The 27,232-nt window shown below is 44.3% G+C and overlaps 1 protein-coding gene across 1 annotated transcript in view; it reads right to left on the reverse strand.

The window, feature by feature from the left end:
• csmd3b (CUB and Sushi multiple domains 3b) overlaps positions 1-14,797 on the reverse strand; it is a gene marked incomplete at both ends in the record, with an annotated part of 797,030 nt that extends 782,233 nt beyond the window's left edge. Inside the window, 2 exon segments of the mRNA XM_080735998.1 lie at positions 14,523-14,673; positions 14,675-14,797. Of these exon segments, the coding sequence (XP_080592124.1) occupies positions 14,523-14,673; positions 14,675-14,797 (274 nt within the window).
• Positions 14,798-27,232: the final 12,435 nt, after the last annotated feature.

Genomic DNA, 27,232 nt, shown 5'->3' on the forward strand with positions numbered 1-27,232 from the left:
GATAGACAGACTAGACAGACATACAGCAGGAGGAGTGGGACCTAGAGAGAGGGGTTGTAGGGGTTGGCTGGCACACAGAAGGTCAGTGTCTGAGATCAAAAGGTTTGCCATTGTGCATGGCAACACCCTGCTAGGATTTGATTTTGATCGGCGGGCTGGACAAAAGCCGCCACCTGTCACCTGTTGAAATACTGAGGTGGCGTGGGTTGAGACGGGCGGGGGAGCGGGGTCTGAGTGGTATGAAATCATTCTGGTGAAATTAGGGCTGTCACGATGTGACATTTTTACATGACGATTATTTGTCACTCAAATAATTGGCGATTGGCGATTTAATTGTGTTTTTGACGTTGACAATCACATTTCTGTTTGGCTTTTAGGCTTTGAAGTTACACATGGTAAATATGACACATAACCTAAATATACAAAGAAATTACTGACATATTTGACAACTTTATACTTAAAAAATAACATTGATAGTGGAAATAGCCGATCTACAAGCTCACAACGCGTCGCATCGCGACGCGTTGTGAGCTTGTAGATCTGCTATTTCCACTATTTTTGACATTATGAAAAATAATCACGATTATGTAAAATAATCACGATTAGACGATTATGTAATAATTGTGACAGCCCTAAGTGAAATGTGAAATAAATTCCATTCCAAGCCACATTTAGATATTAGCTAATCTGAACAAGCGCAGTATTTTCTGTAACTATAGCACAAACAAGAACACACTGACGTAGAAATCCTACTTCATTTATGAACTCCAACAGCGGAATTGAAACTCTCAAAGGATCAGCAAAACCTTGACTCAGAAACGATGTTAAAAGATAATAGAAAACATTTATTTACAGCGCTGTAACAGTCACACACATGTACATACGTCCGACACCAAGAGACAGACAAGACAGACTGACTCGCTCTACCCTGATTCTCAGTTCATAATTGGCTAAGCAAAAGCAATAACACATTCTTGTTAAAAAACCAAGAACTCACGGCTTATCTTCCTTCACACTGCCATAAAACAAATGGGCACTGACTAGCTGCCAGCTGTGACCTTCATGCTACACTCCCTACCTTCTGACCTTAACTACAAATGGTGTTTACCTTCAAGTTCTCAGAACTGATGTATTCACTACAAACAATATAACATAATAATATAATTTCACCTCATCAACACACAAGGATGAAAGTGATGCTCGCCATTGGGGATGGGATGATAAGCGATATTATCATTTATCGTGATAAAAAAACACTCACGATAATCGTATCGTGGAGATTTAATTAATTGTGATATCTTCCTCCGTCATGCACTGGGATCAATTCACCTTTTATTTGCCGAGCTGCATATCCGGTACCACTTAAACCCTCTTTAATTGGTAAAACGGACCTGTAAATAACGTACTTGACAGTCTTTTTTTTCCCCTCCACTCTCTCTTTGGCGTAAAAGGTACTTGATAGTCTTCTTTTTCACTCTCTATCAAATGTCTTTGCCAAAAAATAGCCGATCTACAAGCTCACAACACGCTGCGTTGCGACACATTGTGAGCTTGTAGATCTGCTATTGTTTGGCAAATGTTCCGCCCCAGGATAATGGATTTTGATTATCGCAATAATATCGTAAATCACGATTTCTGTTGTCACAATAATCGTGATATGAGATTTTCATATGGTCCCATCCCTACTCGCCATTCAGTTGTACTTGGTCATGTGGATTAGTGAGAATCTACAGTATATTTTAGCCACTATGAAACAAAACAGGTTTACCACATTGCTCGTATAATTTACTATTCTCATAATTGCAGCCCAACTATTCAATCAAAAATGCCAACATGCTTCAAGATCATCTTGATCTTTATTATTCTCACCAAGAAAAATGGAGAAGAAGATAGCAGTACATTATTAATGGGAAAATAATATTTTGCTGCAAGACCAGATAAAAAATGTAAGTCATCGAGGAGGGGCGAATATTGTATGTAACCAAGAGACAGCAGCAGCCCACAGCTGTGATGTGAGCTCGCCCAGAACCAGTCTGACAGGGCCCGCTGAGAAAACGAGCCCTCACAGGGTTTAAAACCGACACACACACACACACACATGCACACGCACACGCACACACACACACACACACACACACACACACACACACACACACACACAGATGTGAACATGCATGCATGCATCCAATTGCCCCACCATCATACAGTACACACAAGGAAATACACACACACACACACACACACACACACACACACACAGCAGCGTAACAAGGCTCCCAAGGTGTGCAACTTAGACAGGAAATACATAACGACTCAGGGAGGAAACATTTCACGCGAGCCAATAAGGTTGCACAAACTGTCTGTGTGCACACTATATTTGTACATGTACACCGCCGTTCTAAATACATAGTAAGTGAATAATATTCACTTAGGATGATGATACTACAAAGGCGGGGCCTCAACCGGAAAAAGAAACTCACCCGCACATGTGCACACGCCACAGGCCTGTGTTTACTTATCAACGCGTGTGTGTGATGTCTACTGCTGACAGCAATGTTGCATAGGGACATATAGCTGTCACAACATCTCAGGTATGAACATAAAGGACACTTCCATCTCTCTTCTCTGTCCTCTCACCTCAGTGTAAACAACAATTCCCTGCTGTCATTGAAGAAGAAGAAAAAAAGTTATCCGGCCCGCGGTGTCACTTTTGGGCAGCTGTGGGCTCACGCTCTCCCCCTTGCTACTGCCAGTGGTGGAAAAAGTACTCAAATGTTTGACTTAAGTAAAAGTATCAATACTGCAATGCAGAATTACTCTGTTACAAGTAAAAGTCCGGAATTAAAAATGTACTTGAGTAAAAGTACAAAGGTATTGGTATCAAAATGTTATAAAGTAGAGAGTACTCATTATGCAGACCCATTTCACAAGTTTTCAGATGTATAAAATACATTGTGACACATTGTGAGCTTGTAGATCGGCTATTTTGAAATGGCCGAACTGTTTATACGGCTGAAGTGGTTAATGTGCGTTTTGTCATAATGAACAAAATCTACAAAGTAACTAGCAATTAAAGTTTTCAAATAATTATAGTGGAGTAAAAGTACAATATTTGCCTTTGAGATGTAGATGTGTAGAAACAAAAGTACTGAAAATTTGACACACTCCAGTAAAGTAAAAGTACCTCAAAATCGTACTTAAGTACAGTACTTGAGTAAATGACGCTTAAGCGTTAGTTTATACAGGACACGTGAGTCTCGCCCGCCTCAGTCAGATCCTTTCCTCATTCACAGATCTGCTGATCATGACATCACAGTCATAATCCAATCAGAGCTCACGCACAGTAAGGGAGGCTACTTTAAATAGGGCTTGCATTAACTATGGCTTTTGCTTGTAGGGATCTGAAGCCTCAGATCTGCTGCTGCTTAGCTGCCTCCTCCGCTATTTCAAGCTAATATGTCAATGTGTTGCTATTGTACTATTATTGTATCCCTATGGGGGAATTATGGGAACATCTCCGAACGCAGAGCCCTTTAACGCCAAGTCTAACCATATTCCATTTGTTGCAATAAATGGTTAAATCTACTTTGACGTGAGTGTTCCTGACTAAAACCACATTACTGCCATACTGGAGAAGCTGCTGCTGCATGTACTGTACATTGAAAACAATGGAAGCGGCAGGTTGCATGCTGTATGGAAGCTCCTACCATGAGGTCCCCACTTACATCGTCTCATCAACTCTGTGCTCTAGAATTGCTCTGAAGTCCACGAGGCAGAGAGAATCAGGGACCTCGCAGGAGATTTTTACGGTCAAATAAAGGACAAAGTGAATCATTTACCGCTTTCTCTATACACAGCGACATGAGTCATGAAGCTCAATTGGATTTTTTTATTTGTGTGCAGACGCATCTTTGACTGTCAGGCGTCAGGGGGTTGTGGAGCTGATGCCGAGACGCTACAATAGCCTGACAATGGATACTGCCAGCGCAGTAATCAAAACGCTTAATTTTATTGGAGCAAATGGACTCAACCATCTGCAACTTGATGCTCTTTTCTCTAAAGATAATCTTGGACACGTCTGCCACAGTGATGTCCTCTTGTTGAGCAGAGGGACTATGATCAAGCGTTTCTTTGTTTGCGCAAACATTTCACGTTGGAATGCCAAGCACAATTGTTCATGTTGTTCCCAAAGTGCGTTCAATGCTGCAAAATGGTGGATTTAATTGGGACCAAACTGTCACCTGAGGATACAGTGATTAATTGCTACTGTACAAAATAAAGCCAAAACCGAGTGTTAATGATTGGAGAAGCAATGCTGGTATTATGGTATCATGCTGGCTTCTACTTGGAATTGTCAAATTATTTGGGCAATCAGTACCTAGTGCCAAAACAGAAAATCTTCATCAAGATTATTTCAAAAAGATGTTGTCAGTTTCCTTTCTTTAATTTGTAGTAAAATACTGTAATTACCACCGTCTAATTGACATTTACATCAGAAAAAAAGTCACTATTAGAGAGTATTTTAAGTTTCAATTTTTAAATACTCTGTAAAAGTCAGGAATTCAAACGTACTTGAGTAAAAGTATGAAAGTGTTGGCATCAAAATGTACTTAAAAGTATCAAAAGTAAAAGTACAAAATGTTTGAAAATAGCAGATCTACTAGCTCACAAAGCATCACTTTAGATCGTCTATTTTCAAACAGCCTCTGTATAAAATAGGGCTAAAGTGGTTAGTGGTATGTTTTGTAATATTCTAATTTATATCTGCAAAGTAACTAGTAACTAAAGTTGTCAAATAAATGTTGTGGAGTAAAAGTACACTATTTGGATCCGAGATGTAGTGGAGTAGAAGTAAAAGTATTGGAAATTGAAAATAATAGAGTAAAGTACAAAATTGTACTTAAGTAAATGTACTTAGTTACTTTACACCATTGATAACGGCGCGTCTTCACTCTTCATATGGAGCAAAAGCATCACAGAGGAGCCCGCTATGGATCGATTACTACTTCTTCCATTTCTGACACGGAAGCACAGCGCTGGTACTGTAGTTATGAATGGAATTGTCCACTCTATACATTTCTTTATATGGCAATAACACAATACGAATTGTTAACTTTCTAATGCTGGCAGGTGTACAAAAACACTGGCAGCGTGGGGACAACTCTACCTGTATTTACCTGAATGTGCTGTCACCACGTATAAGTCACTCCTATATCACAATAGCTAGCGGTGACAATGCAGGGACACTGCCAAGTACTGTACAAATGGGCAGAGAACACAAATTAAATAGAAGAAAGGAAAGCGAGTAGAGGCTTCCAACTGAGAGTGCAATGCCCTCTAACGCTGTGAGATATCAAAGCTTTCATATTCATAAAAAATATGAACCAATACACACAATCCCTCATGGGTTAGGCGGGGAAACAGCCGAGGAGAGCAGAGCAGAGCAGAGCAGAGCAGAGCAGAGGAGAGGAGAGGAGAGGAGTAGCAAGTTAGTGAGAGTAGAGAAGTAAGTGTCAGTTCACCAAAGAGGCAGTTTGAGATGCACAGGGAGGGAGGAGAGAAAGAAATGAAGGGGGGGGGGGGGGTTAGTTAGTGGGCTGGGAGGATGTCTGGAGACGATGAAGGGGGGGAAAAGCAGAGAGCTGTAAATATCAAAAACATCAATTCATTATTATAGTTTTTTTTTTAAGATGTTTTTGGGGCTTTTATGCATTTAATGATAGGACAGTTGACGGACAGGAATGGGGAGAGAGATGGAGAGTGACACGCAGCAAAGGCAGAAGGGACTCGAACCAGCGACACGCTCAAATTCATTATTTTGATTCCCCTGGCCCCCTCAGCCGCTTTTCACCTGACAGTTCGGCATTTCAATGGGAGGTTGCAATGTGTGCAGAGGAATGCGCGATCAACCTGCAGGAGTCACTGTAGTGCAGAGATTGCCCTCCCCTGCCAGCTTGAACATGACGTGCATGGTCAAGGCACTGTGGAGGATTCTTAGCCTAGCACAGCTAAACAATCCACCCATGTTAAAACAAGGTGGGGATACTGCAGTTAGTTAGCTGCATTAGTATATAGTCTGGCCAAGACAGACTAGAGGATTCTAACCCCAGTTTCCACAGAGGTGGGCAGAAACCTTACCCGTACGCCCCCCAGCATCAATACAAAATATGAATACAGGACACAAACACACACAAACACTTCTTTCACTGCATAACCAGGGAGACAAGGAGAGGAGGGAGGAGCAGACAGAGGGATAGCGAGCGGCAGAAAGCCAAGGAGAGAGGGTGGAGGAGGAGAGGAGAGAGAAGCAGCTCTGTAAAATATCAAAGCCGGGGGATAAATATATGAATCAGCAGTCGCTGGGTAGTGTTGATAATACATACTTAACCCTCCCATTCCTCCTGGCTCTCTCCCCTGCCTCCCTCTCTCCACCTTAGTTCTCCTACCATCTGTCTCTCCCCAATCTCATCTCACTTTCACTTTTTCAGTTTCTCCTACTACTTACTCTCTTTTTTTTCTCCTGTTATCTTTCCTTCTCTCTAGATCTTCTCTCCCCCTCTCTGTAAGTGTGTTATCTTTCTCCCCCCCCCCCCCCCCCACACACACACACACACACACACACACACACACACACACACACACACACACACACACACACACACACACACACACACACACACACACACACACACTTGTCTCTTCTCTCCATTCTGCTCTCTCTCTCTCTCTCTCTCTCTCTCTCTCTCTCTCTCTCGTTTGTCTCTTCTAGCTCTCTCTCTCTTCTCTGGTTAGATCTCTGTCAGTGAGTTCAAAGTACTTATTTGATCAAGTGGCTGCCTATGCGGCGGACGCATCTCCCTCCCTGAGAAATCAGCTATAAGCCACAGGAGTGTGTGTGTGTGTGTGTGTGTGTGTGTGTGTGTGTGTGTGTGTGTGTGTGTGTGTGTGTGTGTGTGGGTGTGCGTGTGCGTGTGCGTGTGTGTGTGTGCAAACATTGGCCAACCATAAAGCTGCAATCCAGGACTTACAGTATTAATAATGCATAATTTTAAACAATGTGTATGGTAGAGTATAACTAGCAAGAGGTGGTCTCCCACTCTCCCTGCTCTTCCGTTAAGAAATGTGGACCCGGCGGGCCCTACTAGTTGAAGCTCATAAAGAGCGCTAGAACTTTGGTCTGGGGTTCAAATCCCAGGTTGGACATGCACCATACATTATATACTGCAGCTTTAACCAAATAATAGCGACTGTGTTATTGTGTTAACTGTTATCATCATCATTGCACTACCACTACCCATCCTTTATTTGCCACGGGTGAGAGTAACACAAGGGTATTTCTTCCCTATGGGTTACAGGGCAGCTGATCAATCAGCGCAAACTATAACCATATCTTCCTTAGGGGTTATACAGCAGCTGAGTACTCAGCGCAGCTAAATTGCCTGCAGTGAACTGCCAACTGGATCCCTGCTTAAGGAATTTACCAAGTCATAAATAGACAGAACTGGGCCACCAAAACATGCTTGGTGCAGATGGTTTGGTAGAACTCATAATTGAGGACACACTTGAGTTAATCCGTGCACAAAATAAAAACACAGGGCATATAAAAGCGACAGTTCATAGAATGGCTGCATACCAACAGATGTGAGGCATGCCAGCAACAGGGGCCACTCTCCATTCCGACATTGACATCTAACTGTCGGAGTGGCAGCACTTCCATAGAGGTTAGGGTTAGGTATAGGGTTGGTGTCGGAATGGGGGGATGTCGGAATAGGGGGATGCACCCGCCAGCAACACACCTCCTTCTGTGTTGTGAGCAAACTCTCTCCTCGCACTGTTTGGAAATCTCAGTAGGACTACTAGCATTTTGTTCGCCTAGGGGAGCTCAACCTTGACAGTAATGTTGAGGTACTGGAAGTGTTGATCAAACTCTATTTTGTCTTTGTGAATAATAATTAAAAAATCTTGTATTACCAAACTTTGGGCAGGCTGGCTTTGGTTCGGAAAGCTCGGGTAATAACAACAAATTCCTGGGTGATAAGCTACATATTTCCCTATTATGAGAAGAGACCATGAGAAGCATATTGAAGGCATTTGAAGGCCATTTCCTGTTCCCTGCAGTACAATGAGGGACAGTTCAATAATGAGGGTAACATTCTGACATTATATACTGGAACACACACACACAGCAAGCAAGGAGCAGGAACCAACCAACCAGGGAACGCCATTTTGTCAACATCCAACAAAGTGAAACTATTTTTAATGGCTTCAAATTTACAACCATATGCGCGTTATTCCCTGGCACACATTAGAGGCCATAAAGAAGACAAACAACTTGTGTTGTAGCAAAGTCACAAACAGTGACACAGCCCAGAGGGAGACAAGTGTGTGTGTGTTCCTGCCCCGTTTGCCCTAATACTCTCAGAGCGTTCGCCAGCAACGCCTTGATTCAAGCCTTGTAAAAATACTGGTTGCTAAGTATTTCTGCTTTGTTAGACAGCCGACAGATCTGTTGACAGGGAGCAGTTGGGGATCAGTGTCTTAGTCGAGGACCCGAGGAGCCGGGGATCGAGCCGGTGACCTTCCGGTTCCCAGGCGGGCTGCTCAACCTCCATGAGCCACTGACGCGCCCCCCCCCCCTCCCCCTCCCCCATGTACCCTGCTTTTGATGGCTGACATACTGTATCCAAGTCCCTTAAGCAGCATGGTAGCTTCTTGTGTCCACTGCATCCGCAGTGGGAGGTGAATCCAGGCATTTTCAGCCAGATTGGCTTTTGGAAATGGAATCGAAGCTCCAAACAATGATTGGTGGTATGCCAGTTGTAGCTGGCAGAGTAGTTGCGCTTACAAGCCACCGGCGGAATTCACCAAGCCCTTTGGGCTCTTCGCTACTGGTAATTCTCTGCCCCAGTCTTAAAGTCTTGGGTGTCTGATATAAGAGTACACCCCTGGGAAATCCTGCTTTTATTCACCAGGCGTGTGTGTGTTTGTGTGCCCGTGTGTGCGTGTGTGTGTGTGTGTGCTGCTTCATAGCATGGACTGTTTTTGTTCACTTGTCCATTTGTGGATATATACAAATAATAATCTCATATCCATCTAGTTTAAATGTTCTCTTTTACGCCACAGCACAGCTCATCTCACACACCACTGGTCTCATCAGTGCCACATTTCTTGTGCAAGCTGCCTGTAGGCCAAGGAAATAAATCCCTGCATATTTTTCATAATGCGAATATGTGTGAGGATCTTTATTTCTTTACTTTAATAATAATTTTAATAAACATCGACATAAGGCACTTGCTACGTTATGTTATGATAATGTGTGTGCCTTAAAGGGATATTTCACTTAAAAAAAAAGGAAAAAAGGTTTTGGTCATTTTATCATCTAATCAGGCTTTTATGAACACCCTGAACAGTTTTTAATTTGCTTGATTCAATATTTAGATATTTGATGTAAATGTTATCAGGCCCTCCAGGCCCAGGGCCTCTCCCCATACACACCCACTGTAACTTCAAACTCCATTTTAACCATGATAGATTCATTAAAAACACCTATTACTCTTTTCTGGTGACTCATAATACCCTCCTAATATGTGAGCAGGCCATGTTTTCAAGCAAATTAAAAACTGTTCAGGGTGTTCATAAAAGCATGATTAGATAAAATGACCAAAAGTGTTTTTGAAAGAGAAATATCCCTTTAAAGGACCACTTCACCTATTTTCAACCTTCAATCTTCATATTATTGGTTCTCATTGTAAAAGGGTACAACATTTGTCTACTCACTCTGTGTCTCAAAGTAGGGCTGTTTTTATTTTATTATGGATGCAAGAACAATGGTTTCCATTATAGCATACTAAATATCCATGAATAAAAAGACTGCCGTTTCAATTAGCTTGGATTACCCGTCGATGATGTCACTGCTAGGCGGGTTTCGGAACTGTCAAAAGCCCTCCTCTGAGACCCAGACAAAAATGGTACCATATTATAATGATCATTAGTGAGGACCAATTAGGCCTATATGAAGTTAGGCTGAAAATGGGTTAAGCGTCCTTTAATCGCCAACATGTATATCATTCTATCAATTATTTAGTCAGAGACCACACAACAATATTTACATCTATGTTTGCTCCTTCCTGCGATCATTAAAGTGCCTGGGACCTATGTTCAGTTGTTTGCACAACAAACAAGTATGTTCGATTATGTAAAAGGCTGAATTAACATGCCAATCATTCTACAGTATTCCTCATCTCGTCAGTTATGTTGCACTCCGTTGTAATGTAACATTGTCATCGTAAATATTCTTTACTGTATGTGTTGCATACTTTATCCAGTCAGTTACCAAATCATTTTTAAGGTTCTTTTGAGTGATATGATTCATTGGAATGGGCTCAGGGGGGGAAATAATAATAAAAACACACACACACACACACACACACACACACACACACACACACACACACACACACACACACACACACACACACACACACACACACACACAAATAATCATCAACTGCCGTGTGTTGGCTATGGCTAAAAGTTTTAAGCATATTTTGACTAGTTCCCACTTCCCAGCCCTACTCATCAATATCATTATGATCATCCACAGGGAAGCCATACCCAGTCTATGAACCCTGTCTTGTTTTTTTGGCAACAGTTGACAATCAAGGCCAAGATCTGCATCCACAAAGCCTTGAATATCACATTGTGCATCTCTCCCTGTGTGCATTTCTTTGCTTTGTTCCTTCTTTCACCAACAACACCATTAATGTTAATTTCCGGTCTTTCCATCAGACTAAAAAGGAAGCCTTGAGGGCAGACTATAAAAGGGCTGGAACACTGAGCATGGGTATGTATCAGTCACCTGTGTGAGTCAGAGACTTCTTCTGGAGTCTAGAAATCACTGAAGATGCGCCAATGAAGGCACTAACCCGAAATGCATCAACAGGCTGAAATTACACAATACAAAATGTGATACTGAGCTAAAGGTCTTGCATTTGTGCCACTATTTCCACTCATCTGGTGGGTGGTTTTCTTTCCACAAAGTATCGACTTTAGCTGAGCCCCCACGACGAAAGAGGCCATCAGAAAAAAGCAAACCTGCTCTGCATCTCATTTCGTGTTTAGAAATGCTTGTACAGTTTGTTTACAGTCATTCACCACCTGGCTGTACACAAGTCGGTTTCAATATCACTCCTAGGGTGATAGGTTTGCCCTTTTCTTGTGGTCTTGTTTGTCGTTTTAATCTATTCTCCATATTAATCTATTTCTCTGCTAACAAAGTTTTGACTAACATAGCAAATATTATACACTAGAAAGGAACCAGCCTTACCGGGGGACATGCAAGTCAGGAACGATGCAGTTGCGTTATGCCCGCCCCATCTTTTTATGCAATACCCGTTGTTGCCAGAATACCTGTTGTACGCATTCTCTGGGTACCCTCTAACATGCCATCAATCAGCTAAACTAGCCCTTACCCGTTCAAAGATATGAGCTCCAAAATGATGTGCAGTGTGTGGGTTATGGGATGTGCACTGTGCATACAGTATATGAGGGATGGAAAGTAACTTTAACTGGTGCTTGCATGATAATATGTAGGAGCATCAATGTAAGAAATACCCGTTTCATTTAATGGCTACCCCCCCCCCCCCCCCAGCCCGCCCGCCCGCCCGCCTGCGCACACACCCGCCTGCCTGCCTGCCTGCACACACACACACACACACACACACACACACACACACACACACACACACACACACACACACACACACACACACACACACACACACACACACACACACACAGAGAGAGCTGGTTAAACATGTTGCCTCATGCTAGATGCAGAATAGATGTGCCTCAAGCTAGATGCAGAATAGATAGTAGATACACCATAAAAATGCTAATATACAGTATACGATTTGTGAAAGTGACAAACGGGCTTCACAGTTATGTTAGGTGTGTTCATATGCTAATGGTGATGCGATTTCAGATCAATTGCTCCAGCCATTGAGGAGAAACGTTGTTTCAGACAGACAGACAGACAGACACTCACTCACTCACTCACTCACTCACTCACTCAGACATTCGCAAAATTATAGTATAGATATGGAGATTATGTTGCATTTATGATGTACATGGGCATACACAAATGGAATTGTATTGTGCATGTCGCATATATTGGCGGCGCGGCACAAACGTGATGCAAGTAGCTTTGGGAACCAATGGTTCCCAAGCCATGTGGCCCATATGGCAACGCGCCATCAATCTGTGAAGCAGATGAGTTGGATTGGCTAATCAGGAGAGCCGATGCCTACACCCCGGTGAATCATCCGCAGACCCACAGACAGACAGACCTGTTTTTATTAGTGTATCCTATAGTACTTGTCTGACTTTCTTTCTCATCTTTCCGGATAAACTTTATTTTGCCACGCTACTCATCCCAGTTTTGGTGGCACGCACTTGGGCCATAAGTCAATCGGCTTCAGTGGGACTCGTCTACTTGCATTTTGCGAAGAGATATATTCATTTATTCGTGAATTTGTATAATTTCTCCATTGACTTGGGATGGGAAAATGAAAAAAATATACTTTTCCCAAATATGGAGATGACTGACATCATAGATGTCTGACATCATAGACCACATGAGACTGACATAGTATGTCCATATTGGCATTCCAAGATATGGGCTTAATATTGAAGATGACATCAGGGATCTTCATATATGGGCATAAAAGGGACACCACTCAAATAGGGACAAGGACTGACAGATACAGATATATGGGCATGAAAGGGACAAATGGTAAGACGAAATACATTTCCAAGCGGCTTCCTCGTGACTCGCTTCAGAGCAACCACACTTGCAATTTCCTAGAATTGCATCTTTCTATGTTTTTCTGTTCTCGGACACCGTCTGTCCCATTGAATTACCACTCAGCATTGCACTGCACACCACCGGGTCATATTGGACACACAAGCCAAGTTTGAAGCCATTTGGTCGGACGGTGCCAGAGTTTTATGCCCAAGACACAGACAGACACATAGACAGAGATTCCATGAATGGGGAGACATAAATACACAGGTTTTACTGTGAACCAAACTGTGATTTTCACAGCCACTAATCAGCTGTTGACACCTACATGCCTCTCCTGTCTGTATTCCTTCTCTCAGTCACAACTCGTTTCCTTTCCTCTCCAGTAAAATCCTCCCATTTTGTCTCCCCTTCTCCATCCTTCTGCTGTCCCTTCTTCCAACTCCCGCCCTCCCTTGTTCCATGTTCTCCTCACTTCTTTGGGACCGTCTCTCCTCACGTCACCTCTCTCCACTCCCTCCCTCCCTCCCCCCCTTCCCACCTCTTTCTCTAATTGTCTACTAACCCTTCCCTTCCACATCTCCCTCTCCGCCTCTCTCTTGGTTTCCTCGGTCATTCAACACATGGTCGATCAATGATCAATTAGTTCTGATTCCACATGAACCTCACCTGGCTGACAGAGCTGTGCATGTGAGTGTGCGCGTTTGTGAGCATGATGAAGCAAACAGTCGGATAAATAGAAGTGAGGGAGTGTTGAGAGGGATGAGAGAAGAATGAGGCGTCAGAGAACATTGTTTCTCTTAAGACAGGAAAAAATGAATAAATGGCCAGCGTTGGAATAAAATGCTGTGTAAGGCTTAAGTATCATTGCCATAAACAACTCACGTACTTACAAACGCGCGCGCGCACACACACACACACACGCGCGCGCTTGCGCGCACCCACACACACACACTTTGGTATAAGCAGCTCACGTTCGCTGCCACAGCCCAAGAGCTACCGCAAGAATATTTATTGGCTACTGGCTCAATGGCTGTATTGAAGAGAAGAGGAGAAAGAGAGAGGAGGGAGGGAGGGAGGGAGGGATGAAGGGGTGGGGAAGGAGAGGAGTAAGACTGTGAGAAAGAGAGGAAGAGGGGAGAATGGAAGATGTGAGAGGAAAAACTGACAGGGAGAGATGGGAGGTGGGAAGACACAGACAGACAGGGAAAGAGGGGAGACATGGGAGAGAAGAGCGAAGAGAAGATGAGGAGAGGATGGGAGTAGGGAGAAGAGGATAAGGGAGGAGCAGGGGAGAGGGAAGAGAGGAATGGAGATATTAAAGGAAAGGAGAGGAGGAGGGGAGAAGAGAGGAGAGAAATGAGGAGCAAACAGGAGCTAGGAAAAGAGGTTCCCCTGTTCTTCACTCATCTTCTCCTCCCTCCTCTTCTCCCTCTTCCCTCGTTCTCTGTGCCTCTTCTTCCTATGCCTTCGCGTTTCCCCGCAAGACAAGTCGCACGCGCACCACACGCACACAGCCGCCTCACCACGCACACTCCTCACAGACACCGCCACACGCGCGCGCACCGCAGAAAAGAAGCTCCTTCTACTGCAGTAGATAAATTCAAGCACCCACCACGGCTGCTGCTCACACGCAGCCGGCGCGTGCGTGTCTGCAGGTGTGTGTGTGTGTGTGTGTGTGTGTGTGTTTGTGTGCGTGCGTGACGCATATCCCCCTTACCTTGCGCGCACGCGGCGAGCGAGCAGAAGACCAGACTCCACAGAAAACAGCAAATCACAGTCATCCCTCCGTCCATCCTTCTGCCTCCTCCTCCGTCCATAGCTCCATTCGTCCCTCTCATCCTCCTCATCTTCCTCTTTTCGGACGAGGGTGTGCGCGAGTAGACAGTGTTCCATGCCGCTGTTGTTATTGTTATTAGTATTATGATGACTATTATTATTAATACATCTTCCGCGAGCCGAGCGCGAGCCCTCTAAGCTCTCACTGGGCCGCATGCTGCTTCACATCCAGAAAACGGAGAGAGGGAGAGAGAGAGGGGAGAGAGAGAGACGGGGAGATAGAGAGAGAGAAAGAGAGAGAGGGGGGAGAGAGACAAGTGCACTGCTTTTTTTGTCTTCCCTTTACCATAGACTAGATAAATCCCTCATATCGAAGATGAATTCAGTCAACTGTTTTACCCCCGTGACCCGATTCCTGATAAGCGGTCGCAGATGGATAGATGGATGGATATTGAAGATAAATTCAGTCAACATCCAACAGAGAGAGGGAGAGGAGAGAGAGATCTGTAGAGGGTCAGACAGGTTGTCTCTCTTCTCGCTGTCCTCCCGTTTGAAGCGGTGGTGGTGATGCTGGTCTCTCCGGCACCCCTCTCTCTCTGTCCGTTCCCTTCCACAGTAAAAGGAGAGAGTAGCGGCTTCAAATCCACATTTCCTCTCCCAGACTGCATTCCCTCCTCATTCTTAACATCTCTCCCCCTTGTGTAAAAAGGCTCTTTTGGTTGCTCTTTTCCCTCCTTCTGTCGTATTATCTCCTCTCCTGTGTGTGTGTGTGTGTGTGTGTGTGTGTGTGTGTGTGTGTGTGTGTGTGTGTGTGTGTGTGTGTGTGTGTGTGTGTGTGTGTGTGTCTCTTTCCGGGTATCCCTCGCTTCTTGCGTGTCTAAAAATCGTTCAAAAATGCGTTATGCCGCAAATGGACCAAAGAAAAAAAGAGCAAAACGCATAGTCCTATACTTTCGGAAAATATATATTCTTCTTGTAACACCTCTCTATCTATATACTTATGTCATGAGAACGACCGTTTATATCCCCCTCGTCAGTTCTAGGACGCCCGTAGACCATACGTTTCCTCTCCTCCTGTTACACGAAGATTGTAGCATCTTTTTTCCTTAAAAAAAAATCCTCGTCTCCTCGATATTCTCTCCGTGTGTGCTTCTTCCTCGGCGGGGAGGAGATGAATTAATCAACCCGTTGTCATGATTATTCCCGCACAGAAACGCAATGTTGAGCTTATAGGCTGCTTACTCACTCTGCCGGCAACCGTTCCTTTTTTCCTCGCAAGCAAAAGATGAAAAGTCGAATAATCCTTCCTTTATACTTAAAAGTGTGTCAAAAAGGGGCGACGACAGACAGGGGAACGAAGTGGAGCGTCGTGCCTCCGTTCTTCGAAGAAGTGTGTTTCAGTCACGGTGTGCACTGCACGGGGAGGCTGCAGTCAGACTCAGCATCCTTCCTTCCTGCACGCACACGCAAGGCTATCTGTGTCTGGAGCACCAACCCACGGCCAGGACACGACAGACAGGTGGGATTCAAATCGTAATTTCTCTCGCTTCGCTCTCCGTTACGGCGGCGGCGGCCGGGGAACTTCTTCTGGGATATTCTCCCCCTATCATCACTGCCCTGACGTGTCTGGTTCTCAAGCACAGCAGGTGGCAATTAGCAATTAGTATGGGCATAATGTGGCCTAGCTGGTGACATTGGTGCAGTGACCACAGCATATTTGCACAATGTTCTTTATCTTTTTATATTTAGGGGGGACGGGTTCTGTCTTCTTCATCTCATGGACTAGGCATGACTTTAGTATCACTTGTGACTTCATACAGTTTTAGCCCACTGTTTCCCAAACACTGGGTCGGGACCCATTTGTGGGCCAGGGGCACATTTTATGGGTCTGTGTATTTTTGGTTTCCTACTTTTATTTTTATTTTTATATTATTATTATTATTAAACTATAACATTTTAAAATAAATAAATGAAACAATCTAAGAAATTCCAGTGTTTAAGAAGTAGTGAAAATAGCAGATCTACAAGCTCACAACACGCTATTTTCACTAGTTTACCTCTCTTTTGGGTCGAGCTGTTGGGAACCACTGGGAGCCTGTCTATGTCAGATTGTCAGTCTCTTCTTTCCAATGTTTATTTTCTTTTTTCTTCCTGAAAGACAAAGCACTCTTTGAATACTCTGATTTGTATTCTGTAAAAAGAACCATTCAGAAAGAAATATAATATAGGCCTATCATATTTTTTCTAGCCTAGGGTAGTCTAGTCTAGCTGGCATGAAAGCTGTCAGGTGCTGCTCTTCTCCCTCCCCTCCCCTCCCCTCCCCCTCCCCTCCTTACACCTCCCAGTGATCCCTCCTTACTTTCTTTATTTCTAATCCTCTTATTCTATATTAATGCATATTTGTTTCGTCATTTGAGTGTGAATTAACTTGAGTGCAAATGAAATTGTGCATATTGGCACTTACACACGCCCGCTGGTCTCCTAGCTGAGACTGCAGGGGGGGAAGGCAAGGGGAGGAAGGCAGTTTAAAAGAAAGAGGTGTAAATAAACTAAACAGAAAACTATGTATCGTCACTTTGTTCCCACTTTCAGAGGCAGGGGAAAATCCCTGTGGATGTGGATATGAACCAGCCTAAAATGTCATGAGACAGCTTTCACAAAATGACTCCCACGTCTAGAGCAGCCCATAAGGAAACTATATATGCAAATGAGGGGTGGGAAACTAGCTGGCCCATTGGTCGATTCCTCCCCCATATGTTAATCAAGATGTTAAATTAACAACAGCAGTTGCGCTCACTTTTTATTTTCAAATCAACTATTGCTCCAGCAGCTTAATGTGCACTCTGTGTGTGTGTGTGTGTGTGTGTGTGTGTGTGTGTGTGTGTGTGTGTGTGTGTGTGTGTGTGTGTGTGTGTGTGTGTGAGTGCGTGCGTGCGTGCGTGCGCATGTGCGTGCGTGTGTGTTTGCTGTTCGAAGTTTGAAAATAAGTCAATGGAGAATATCACAAAATTGTGATGCAAGTATGCATGTGTGTAAGATAGTTGAGTTGTGTGTGTGTGTGTGTGTGTGTGTGTGTGTGTGTGTGTGTGTGTGTGTGTGTGTGTGTGTGTGTGTGTGTGTGTGTGTGTGTGAGAGTGTGTGTGTGTGCGTGCGTGCGTGCGTGCGTCTGTGCGTGTGTGTGTGTGAGCACATGTGCACGCCTATAACTGTATGGCAGAAACTCTATCAGACCTTCCCTTACAGCACTCTTCTGCCATCTACAGGCACATTCTCTCTCTCTACAGTATGTCTCTCTCTCTCTCTGTGTGTGTGTGTGTGTGTGTGTGTGTGTGTGTGTGTGTGTGTGTGTGTGTGTGTGTGTGTGTTTGTGTGTGTGTGTGTGTGTGTGTGTGTGTGTGTGTGTGTGTGTGTGTGTGTGTGTGTGTGTGTGTGTGTGTGTGTGTGTGTGTGTGTGTGTGTCTCTCTCTCTCTCTCTCTCTCTCTCATCTTGAGGGCATCTTGCTATCTATGTTTCTGTGGAGTGGACATGTGTCGCATCTGTGCATTCTCATATGAAAGCATGCTTCAGATCACCTGTGTGCATTGTTAACTCTGTGTGTGCGTGCGTGCGTGCGTGCGTACGTACGTACGCGCGCGTTTGCGTGCATGCATGCATGCATGCGTGTGTGTGTGTGTGTGCATGTTTTGAGGGGACTCAGATCTCAGATCATTTCCAGGAATCAATAAGCCATGCATGTGTGAGGGCCATGTCCTGAGAGACAGGGGTGGGGGGCAGAGGGGAGAGAAGGCCATGTTAAAAGGGAGAGGAGAAGAGGATTGCTGAGAGTAGGGGGGGGAAAGGGGGAGAAAACAAGAAGAGAGGGAATGGAAAATGAAAGCTGGAAAGGGCTAGTTTCAGAGAAGCCTATCGGAAGGATGAGAGGGAAGCGCAGAGAAATTGATCCGAAGATGAGAACAGAAAAATAAACATAAGACAGGCAGGGGGGAAAAAGGAAGCGGAGAACAAAGAGGGCGGGGAGTAGGACTACTTACTGAGCCTTACTGAAAGTAAAATGTACATTTAGATTTGAGAGACCGAAAGGAGAGTCTGAGAGAGAGAGAGATTTATGAGGTGTGTTGATTATTTTCTTATCTCCCCCCTCCCTGAATAGTCTTTCAAATACAAATAAAATCAATATTTCTTAGTATCCTTACTTAGTATCCTTAAATCAATAATTCTGACACATGTGAACTGGTTAACAACACACATCAGTGTGCCCCCCACCCACCCCCTCAGGGAACAAAGTATTTTCTTATTTTCTTTTTCATTCCATTAGTGGAATTGCTTTACCAGTGCAAGAAATCACAACATGTTCTTATTAGTAATTCAACTACGTCTCTTCACCATGACGTGACCTTGCAGAGGAATCTTTGGGTGAAATGCCAAAATAACAACTCTGCTAAACTTAAAGAACCCGCGTGACAGACAATAATATGATTCCAAAACAGCTTGACAAAATGGTGTGGATTTGCTGTTTGCACAGTGTTGCATGGACCCTAACGGGACATCACTAACGAGGTAATTGACTAACGAGATATCCAATCAGGAGGCCCACTGCCGGAGGGCGGGAAGACGGCTGCTGTCGACACGATCGAACGCCCCACCAATCACCCCCCACCACACATCGCATAAACAAAACACGCGCGCGCGCACACACACACACACACACAAATGCTGCAAAAAAGGGAATATTTGCTCATTGCCAGCTGCTTTCCTAAGACAAGTGTGTGTGTGTGTGTGTGTGTGTGTGTGTGTGTGTGTGTGTGTGTGTGTGTGTGTGTGTGTGTGTGAGAGAGAGAGAGAGAGAGAGACAGATTGTGTGTGAGTGTGTACTGAGGGTAGGTGATGGACAACAAGGTAAGGTAACTGTGGCCATAACAAGCAGACACACTTATGCGCACAGTCTACACACACACGCACTCACGCACACACACACACACACACACACACACACACACACACACACACACACACACACACACACACACACACACACACTCACACTCACACTCACACTCACACACACATACACACACACAAACAATATCTCACAACAGCTTTTGATTCTGATTAGTTTCTCACATGGTGGATCTCAGAGGCTGTGTACTGTGGGTCAGGGTAAGGACAATCAGACGACAACTTTTTGCCGGCGCTTGCCAAAATCCTGAGTGAAAGTTTAACACTGACAGTGTACTAATGTAAACAAATGGACTCGTAGAGATTGTACTGTAAACAGGGAGGTGTGTGTGTGTGTGTGTGTGTGTGTGTGTGTGTGTGTGTGTGTGTGTGTGTGTGTGTGTGTGTGTGTGTGTGACTGTGCGTGCATGCGTGTAATTGCACATGTGGCAGGGGGAGATTAACATTATTGTCAGTTTAATTGCATGACCCCCACATCTACATTCTCCATAATCTCAATTTAACAGTAATTTGGAGAGATTAGTGTTCTTATGACATTGACCGAAACGCAGCTATGAATTAAGGACTTATGATACATGGTAAAATCCATGAGTGTTAAAATTGACCTGTGATACACATTGTTCTGTGTATGCATGTATATAGCTATACTGACTGATGTAGCTAATCCTCACACACAAGATAATAACTTGGTTCTGTCAGTGGATGACAACATAAACAGACCATACTAATAATACATTTTACTAGTATCTATGCTTTGGTTGGTTACCAAGTCAATGGAACATTTTATACAACCGGGACAATGTATCAGTTGATAATATGGAAAACTAAAACAAAGCAGAGATGTTAAAAATGCAGATATTGACGCAATAGACCAGGGGTCTTCAACGGGGGGTCCTCAGAGTTACTACAGGGGTCCTCCAAATCTTTGTGTGATAGAAACCTTTTTTTCTCCTTTTTTATATTAACCACTTGAACCCTAGTGTCCATATTGTGAGAACTTTGCCCAAAAAATAGCAGATCTACAAGCTCACAATAGAGCTTGTAGATTGGCTATTTTTAGCGAAGAGATTTGGTGTAGAGGGGAAAAAGAGCAGACTAAGTACAGAGTGATAGGTCAAGTTTATTAAGTAGTGACGGTTCAAGTGGTTAAATATCAACACAAATTGACATGAATCCAAAATACACTGATGATTGTGCTGTCAAACAATGAAACTATATGGAATCTATGAACAGGTTGTGGGGGTCCCTGCTTCATCTCTCTCTCAAATGTTGAAAACCCCTGCTAGATACAGCCTCAGACAGCTGAAGAAATTCAGCATGAGCCCCCGCATTCCTCAGAACATTCTACAGCAGTACTAATAGTCCAGGCAAACTTCAAATCAAAGTAATTGTGCAAGTAACAGCATTCCTTTCACCAAACAACATTTCTATGAGGTGTCCAGAACATCCTAAAGGCCCTAAGAAATCCTAGCCAACTGTTGTCAAATAGCCATTTAAAATGATGGAAACAGATTTTCTTTCTTTTAACAGACCATTTTTATGAAGTTACCACCAGAACAACATACTAAAAGTCCTAAGAAATCCTATTGCAGAAATATGTTTAATTGGAATCAATTCAACATGACGCCAATTATTGACAAAAATATTTGATTTATAAAATTTTCATTTGTCGGAGATTTAAATTGATTTCCCAATACATCCCGAAAACCATTATGCACTTTTTTCACCATCATAACTATAAAGAACTATAGGCTGTTATAAGGAGAGTATCCTGACGAGCCCCCTGGGGCTTCATTTGGGGGCTTCAGGGGACAGCAATTGCCACCCTATAGTGTTCACATTTAACCTTGAATTAAAGTCATTTTATGAATATTGTCCTAAACTCCGAATTGTTTTTGGAAATTAATCTGATTTCATCACAATCGATGCCCATCCATCTACATGTGACACGTATTATAATTTAGATAAACATTTACAACCATTAATTTATTAACCACTTTCATCCCTACTTTGGGAATGTCATTATACAGTAGGCATACAGCAACATGTTCTCTTTTCGCCCCCAAACAAATAGTGAAAATAGTTGATCTACAAGCTCCCAATGTGTTTCTTGACGACACGTTGAGAGCTTGTAGATCGACTATTTTTGCTATTTTAGAAATGGGGCTACGGTAACTAATATTTTGCCACCCCCTATTTCTTTCTGAAATGATGTCCTTTGCAAGCTCCATCACCACCCGGTATTGGCACTGCACTGCCCTCATTCACAGAGCCATACAGAGCCATACAGAGGGTTGTGAGGACGGCCCAGCGCATCGCTGGAGGTGAGCTCCCATTCCTCCAGGACAATATACGCCTGGCAGTGCGTAGCCAAGGCTAAGCGCATGGTCAAAGCCACCACCCCAGCAACAATCTGTTCACACTGCTACCAGGCAAAACAATAGTGTATGTATCAAATGCCGAACAACCCAGATGAAAGGACAGTTTCCACATTGAATAGGCACTGATGATATTTACTGCTCACTTTACGTTGGTACTCACTAGGATACTGTAATCGATAAACTCCCATTCTCATTCATGTTACAGTATGCCTATTTGATATTATGCTGCTAATTGATGTCTTTATTTGTACAAGAGATTAAGGAACTGTATATTTGACATTTGTTTGGATATTTCTACTCTTGTTCTCATATAAAATATTACCGCAACTGAGGGTAACTCGAACATATATATCTAACATTTCACAGACTCATTTACTCTGTACCTGATGCAAACACATGATGTGTCAACATCAAGTGAAATTGAAGTTGAAGTTGAAGAGATAAAACAACCATTCAGGAACCCGACGTGTGTGTGTGTGCACACAACTTGAGGCAAGATTATAGACACAACTTGAATCAAGACAGACAGACAGACAGACAGACAGACAGACAGACAGACAGACAGGAAAAGCAACAAGCTTGATACATGTCATCTATCTCTATCATCATTCCAGTGCCTACGTCTGGCCTCTGGGCCAAAATCAGGCAACTGTCGTAACATCATGTCTCATTGCAAAGATGTACAAGCGCATGCTATTGAACAGTATACGGTGCGCCGACCCCCACTTGATCTTGGCCTCCAGACCTCGGCTTTTAGGATGATCATCGAGCAGGAGAAACAACCTGACAGCGGAGCTGTGTTTTATTGATTTCAAAAAGGCTCAATACAAAGAGCGAGGCATGTTGAAGATCCTCAAGGCCAACGGTGTCCCTCCTCCCAACCTACTCTGGGCCGTAGGGCCCATGTCCATGGAAACAAGAGGCATGGTGGTTACCGCAGAAGGCAACAGCAAGTACTTTGACATCCTGGTGGGGCTGCTGCAAGACACCCTCGCCCCCTTCCTCTTCACACTTACAGGCAGGTTATGAGAGGACAGGAGCAGGGGGTCTAGACGAATCCCTGCTGTAGCCCTAATGGCCCTGGCCTGGACTATACAGATGACATCCGTCTACTATCTGGCTATGTGGAGCAGGCTCTTGACCAAAGTGGAGACAGAGTGTGCCAAGGTTGGTCTCCAGGCCAAATGCCAAGAAAACCAAGGTTATCACTTAAAACATAAAACCTGTGACCGCCCACCTCTAACGACAACAAGAGGCACTGCACTAAAAGAAGTCACTAACTTCAAATACTTCATGGGTCAAGTCAACACCTTAAAAAACCTCCCCTGACATAAGAAGCGCAGCTTCTCTAGCATTCTCCTAAATGACTGTGAATGTTCGACCCTGAAGCCTGCCCTGCAGAATCTAAACAACAAACAGAATGAGCACGTTACCATCCAGCGTCTGTATCGTATCTTGTCAGGAGAATGAAGCTACATAGCCACAGACACCGGGAGCTCCCAGACAGCAAAATTGTGCTGTGGGAACCAACACACAGGCATCGATCACGAGAGCAGCCTGCCCTACACACAATAATATATCGTTGTTGTCGGCTGGAAACCTCGTATCTCCAAGTTTCAAATGTGTATGTTCTTTCGCAAAAAAAGCCCTGCTTCATCATACAAGGCCGTTGCACAAAAGTAGTGAAAACAGCAGATCTACAAGCACACACGCGAGGCATTGTGTGCTTGTAGATCGTCTGTTTTCACTAGTTTAAATAATTTTTAAAATGATAAATACAAAACAAAACGGTTTTCACCCGACAATGACGATATACATGTTATGTTATATCTGCAATATCTGTCTATATAGTCTAGCGGCATCCGTTACAGTACATGTAAGGTGACAACGTGATGTGGGGACAGGTTATTAGGCGAGCTGCATGAGGCCCGTGCGCCACCAGGTCCCGTCACTGCTCTAGATAGAGGTGATTTGGATACAATCCGCCATACTCCACTGCTTTCTGCTGTGTGTGTGTGTGTGTGTGTGTGTGTGTGTGTGTGTGTGTGTGTGTGTGTGTGTGTGTGTGTGTGTGTGTGTGTGTGTGTGTGTGTGTGTGTGTGTGTGTGTGTGTGTGTGTGTGTGTGCGTGCGCGTGTGTGTGCGTGCGTGTGCGTGCAATAAAGCAGTGATGGACTGTGGAATACAAACATTTTGAATTAGATGGATCTAAGTAGTATCGTCTGCATGCATGCTTATATACACCGTCTCTCTCTCTTCTTTATCACCTCGTTCTGTCGCTCTATTTCACTCGGTTTCTCTCTATCATTCTTTCTCTCCTCTAAAACATTCCTCCCCCCCTTTTGACCATCCATCTTTCCCCCCTCTCTCTCTCTCTCTCTCTCTCACACTATCGCAATCACTTATTTATCTACATCTCTCTACTATACCCCCACACCCCTTATCCAACAGGATCAAACACACACACACACACACACACACACACACACACACACACACACACACACACACACACACACACGCGCGCGGCTCCGTATTTATCAGGTGTGGCTGGTGACAGCTCACCAGTTGGGTGTCAGATTTACAACCCTAAGACACACTCCCCCTCTCTCATTGTGAGCCCGTGCGCGCAAACGTGTGTGCGGGCGTGCCCGCAACATGCGGAATTTACGATCGCCTTTGGTTTAATGAAGTGAACAATGAGGTCACGCTTAGAAAATCATCAAATGAGAGAGAGAGAGAGAGAGAGAGAGAGAGAGGGGGGGGGGGGGGAGAGGGAGAGAGAATGACAAATAGGAGAGAAAGAGGAAAAGAGGCTGGAGAAGAACACATAATAAGCAGGGACGTGCAGAGAATGTTAGCGAGGCAGGGGCTGGAATTTCCAAAAGGGCCTTTTGGTGGAAGCACCGAAAATAGCAGACCTCCAAGCTCACAACGTGTCGCAGCGCGACACGTGAGCTTGGAGGTCGGCTATTTTCGGTGTGTGAAACCACACTGAACTAAGCATAACCAAGTCAATACTGGAGATGTGGCGTAATGGCATGGGTTTCTACACAGAGAGGGCAATTCTTTCAACATAAGATGCAGGAGAGTTTTGACAAGGCAATTCTATTGAATGCTGCCTTCAGGTATGGCATGGAAAGAAGGCATTTGCATTTCTTTCAACATAGTAAAAGTTGCATTTATGGTCTGGAAAGGGCAGTTTTTACAGACAGATAAAAGTGCAGGGGCTCAAGCCCCCTTTCATGTCTATGTGTATGTGAGCATGTGCCTGCATACAAGCACATCCCCCCTCCTCTCTCTCTCTCTCTCTCTCTCTCTCTCTCTCTCTCTCTCTCTCTCTCTCTCTCTCTCTCTCTCTCTCTCTCTCTCTCTCTCTCTCTCTCTCTCTCTCTCTCTCTCTCTATCCACTGTGACCGAGTCAAAGAACAGACACATGTTACAGGGATAATCTCCAACACTGCAGCCCTGTGTTCTCGCGCGCACGCCATCCATGCACCCCCCAGCTACTACAGTGGTGGAGTGTTCCGGTCTGATGGCTGGCAGAAGAGGCGAGGCACGGCCCAAGATGACCCGCGGGTCCCCAGCGGATCCCCCGTGGTCATGAATATTAATGAGAGCTACCTGTAGGCCGAGGAGACTCATTATCAGTGCCGTGCACGCTCATCAGCGGCCGAGCTGTAAAGCCCCCCTGCATCCTCCCATAAGCCATCTGGCTCCTCGCCGCGCCGCCGCCACACCGCAGCTCCCACAGCTGTGTGTAGCGGAGCCGCGGACAGGTGTGTGTGTGCATGTGTGTGTGTGTGTGTGTGTGTGTGTGTGTGTGTGTGTGTGTGTGTGTGTGTGTGTGTGTGTGTGTGTGTGTGCGTGTGTGTGTGTGCGTGTGTGTGTGTGTGTGTGTGTCCAGGTTGCGCAACAGGAACTGTCTTGTAGTGGGCTTTTTACCGCGTGGCTTTGTATAGGAGGTGAGCAGTGGTTCTCAACCTTTTCAGGCCGTAACCCCCAAAATAATCATATTTAATCATATTTATTTAACTGGGGATCCTCCCCCCCTACTCTGACGAGCACTAAGAGTTGAGGCAATACATTTTGTATAACATGGTTCTATTGTGAAAATAGTCGATCTCGCAGCATTGTGAGCTTGTAGATCTGCTATTTTCACAATTTCAACCTCTAATATTTGACATTTTGGCATTTTTTTGGAGGTATTAAAATAAATTGTGAAACGTGCTGATACCCTCTATACACTTAAAGTTATACTATGTAACTTTTTTTATAAAACATATCTTAAAATTGTCCTAACTATTAAATCGCTAAAGTTTTAGAACCCCCACTCCGTTCATTTCAGCCCCAAAAGCCTTTTCTTTATATGTTTTCTACTTAGCCGTGACAGGGGCGGGATTTCGCGGCAAAATGACGTCATCTGCATCATCCGTATACGTTGTGTATACGTTGGCCAATCACATTGCAGATCATACACACATGATACACTACCGGCCAATCACGTCTCTTCAGGAAATAGCTTGCTTCAACAGCTTTGTTTACGCTGGACTAGAAGTCTAGCCTGTAACTCCCCACCCAACGCCGGTCCGCAGAGGGACACGAGACACATCCACGGATGCGAGGCGAGGCGGGCGAGCCAGCGAGGCGGACCCGGTGGTCTGAAGGCCCGGTCCGCGGCGAAAAACGGCCGAAAAAAGCAGACGCGACCGCGGTTTGCTATAACGCTACTGACCACTAGTTGAGCAACTTACACAGTATAACTTTAAACCTTATGTTGGTGGTTAATGTTTCACAATAAGTTAATCATCTGGGGACCCCCCAAAATAATTTGGGGATCCCCCTGGGGGTCCCGACCCACATGTGAGAATGACCGCTCTAGAAGAGGGTCTGGTTTTTATTCACCTTTATTTAACCACAAAGGACATTGAGAACAAATTCTAATTTACAATTGGAGCCTGGCAAAAGGCGTGGCCTTGTGTGTGAGTTGCGCGTGTGTTTGTGTGTAATCTTGCAAATTTTAAGCTGATCAGATCAATTATTGATCGGTTCTGCGTCACATTTTTTGTGCAAGTTGCCATTGGGCCAAAGGAAGTACTTCCACCTCCTCGTGTATAGGCCTACTGTATATCTTTTGAAATATTCCATTTTCCTTTTTTAATGGTAGAGAATGGTGGTTGGATCGAGCTGGAACCTAAGACGGAGTCATGCGTCACAGACGACTGGCCACATAACGGCTGAGATCTATTCTCCATGCTGTTATTAGGCCTCCTCTGGTTTCTGAAGTATTGTAGTAAGAGCGGTCTGAGTCAAA

Source organism: Nannobrachium achirus, assembly GCF_963921795.1.
Source record: "Nannobrachium achirus genome assembly, chromosome: 10".
NCBI classification, from domain to species: Eukaryota; Metazoa; Chordata; class Actinopteri; order Myctophiformes; family Myctophidae; genus Nannobrachium; species Nannobrachium achirus.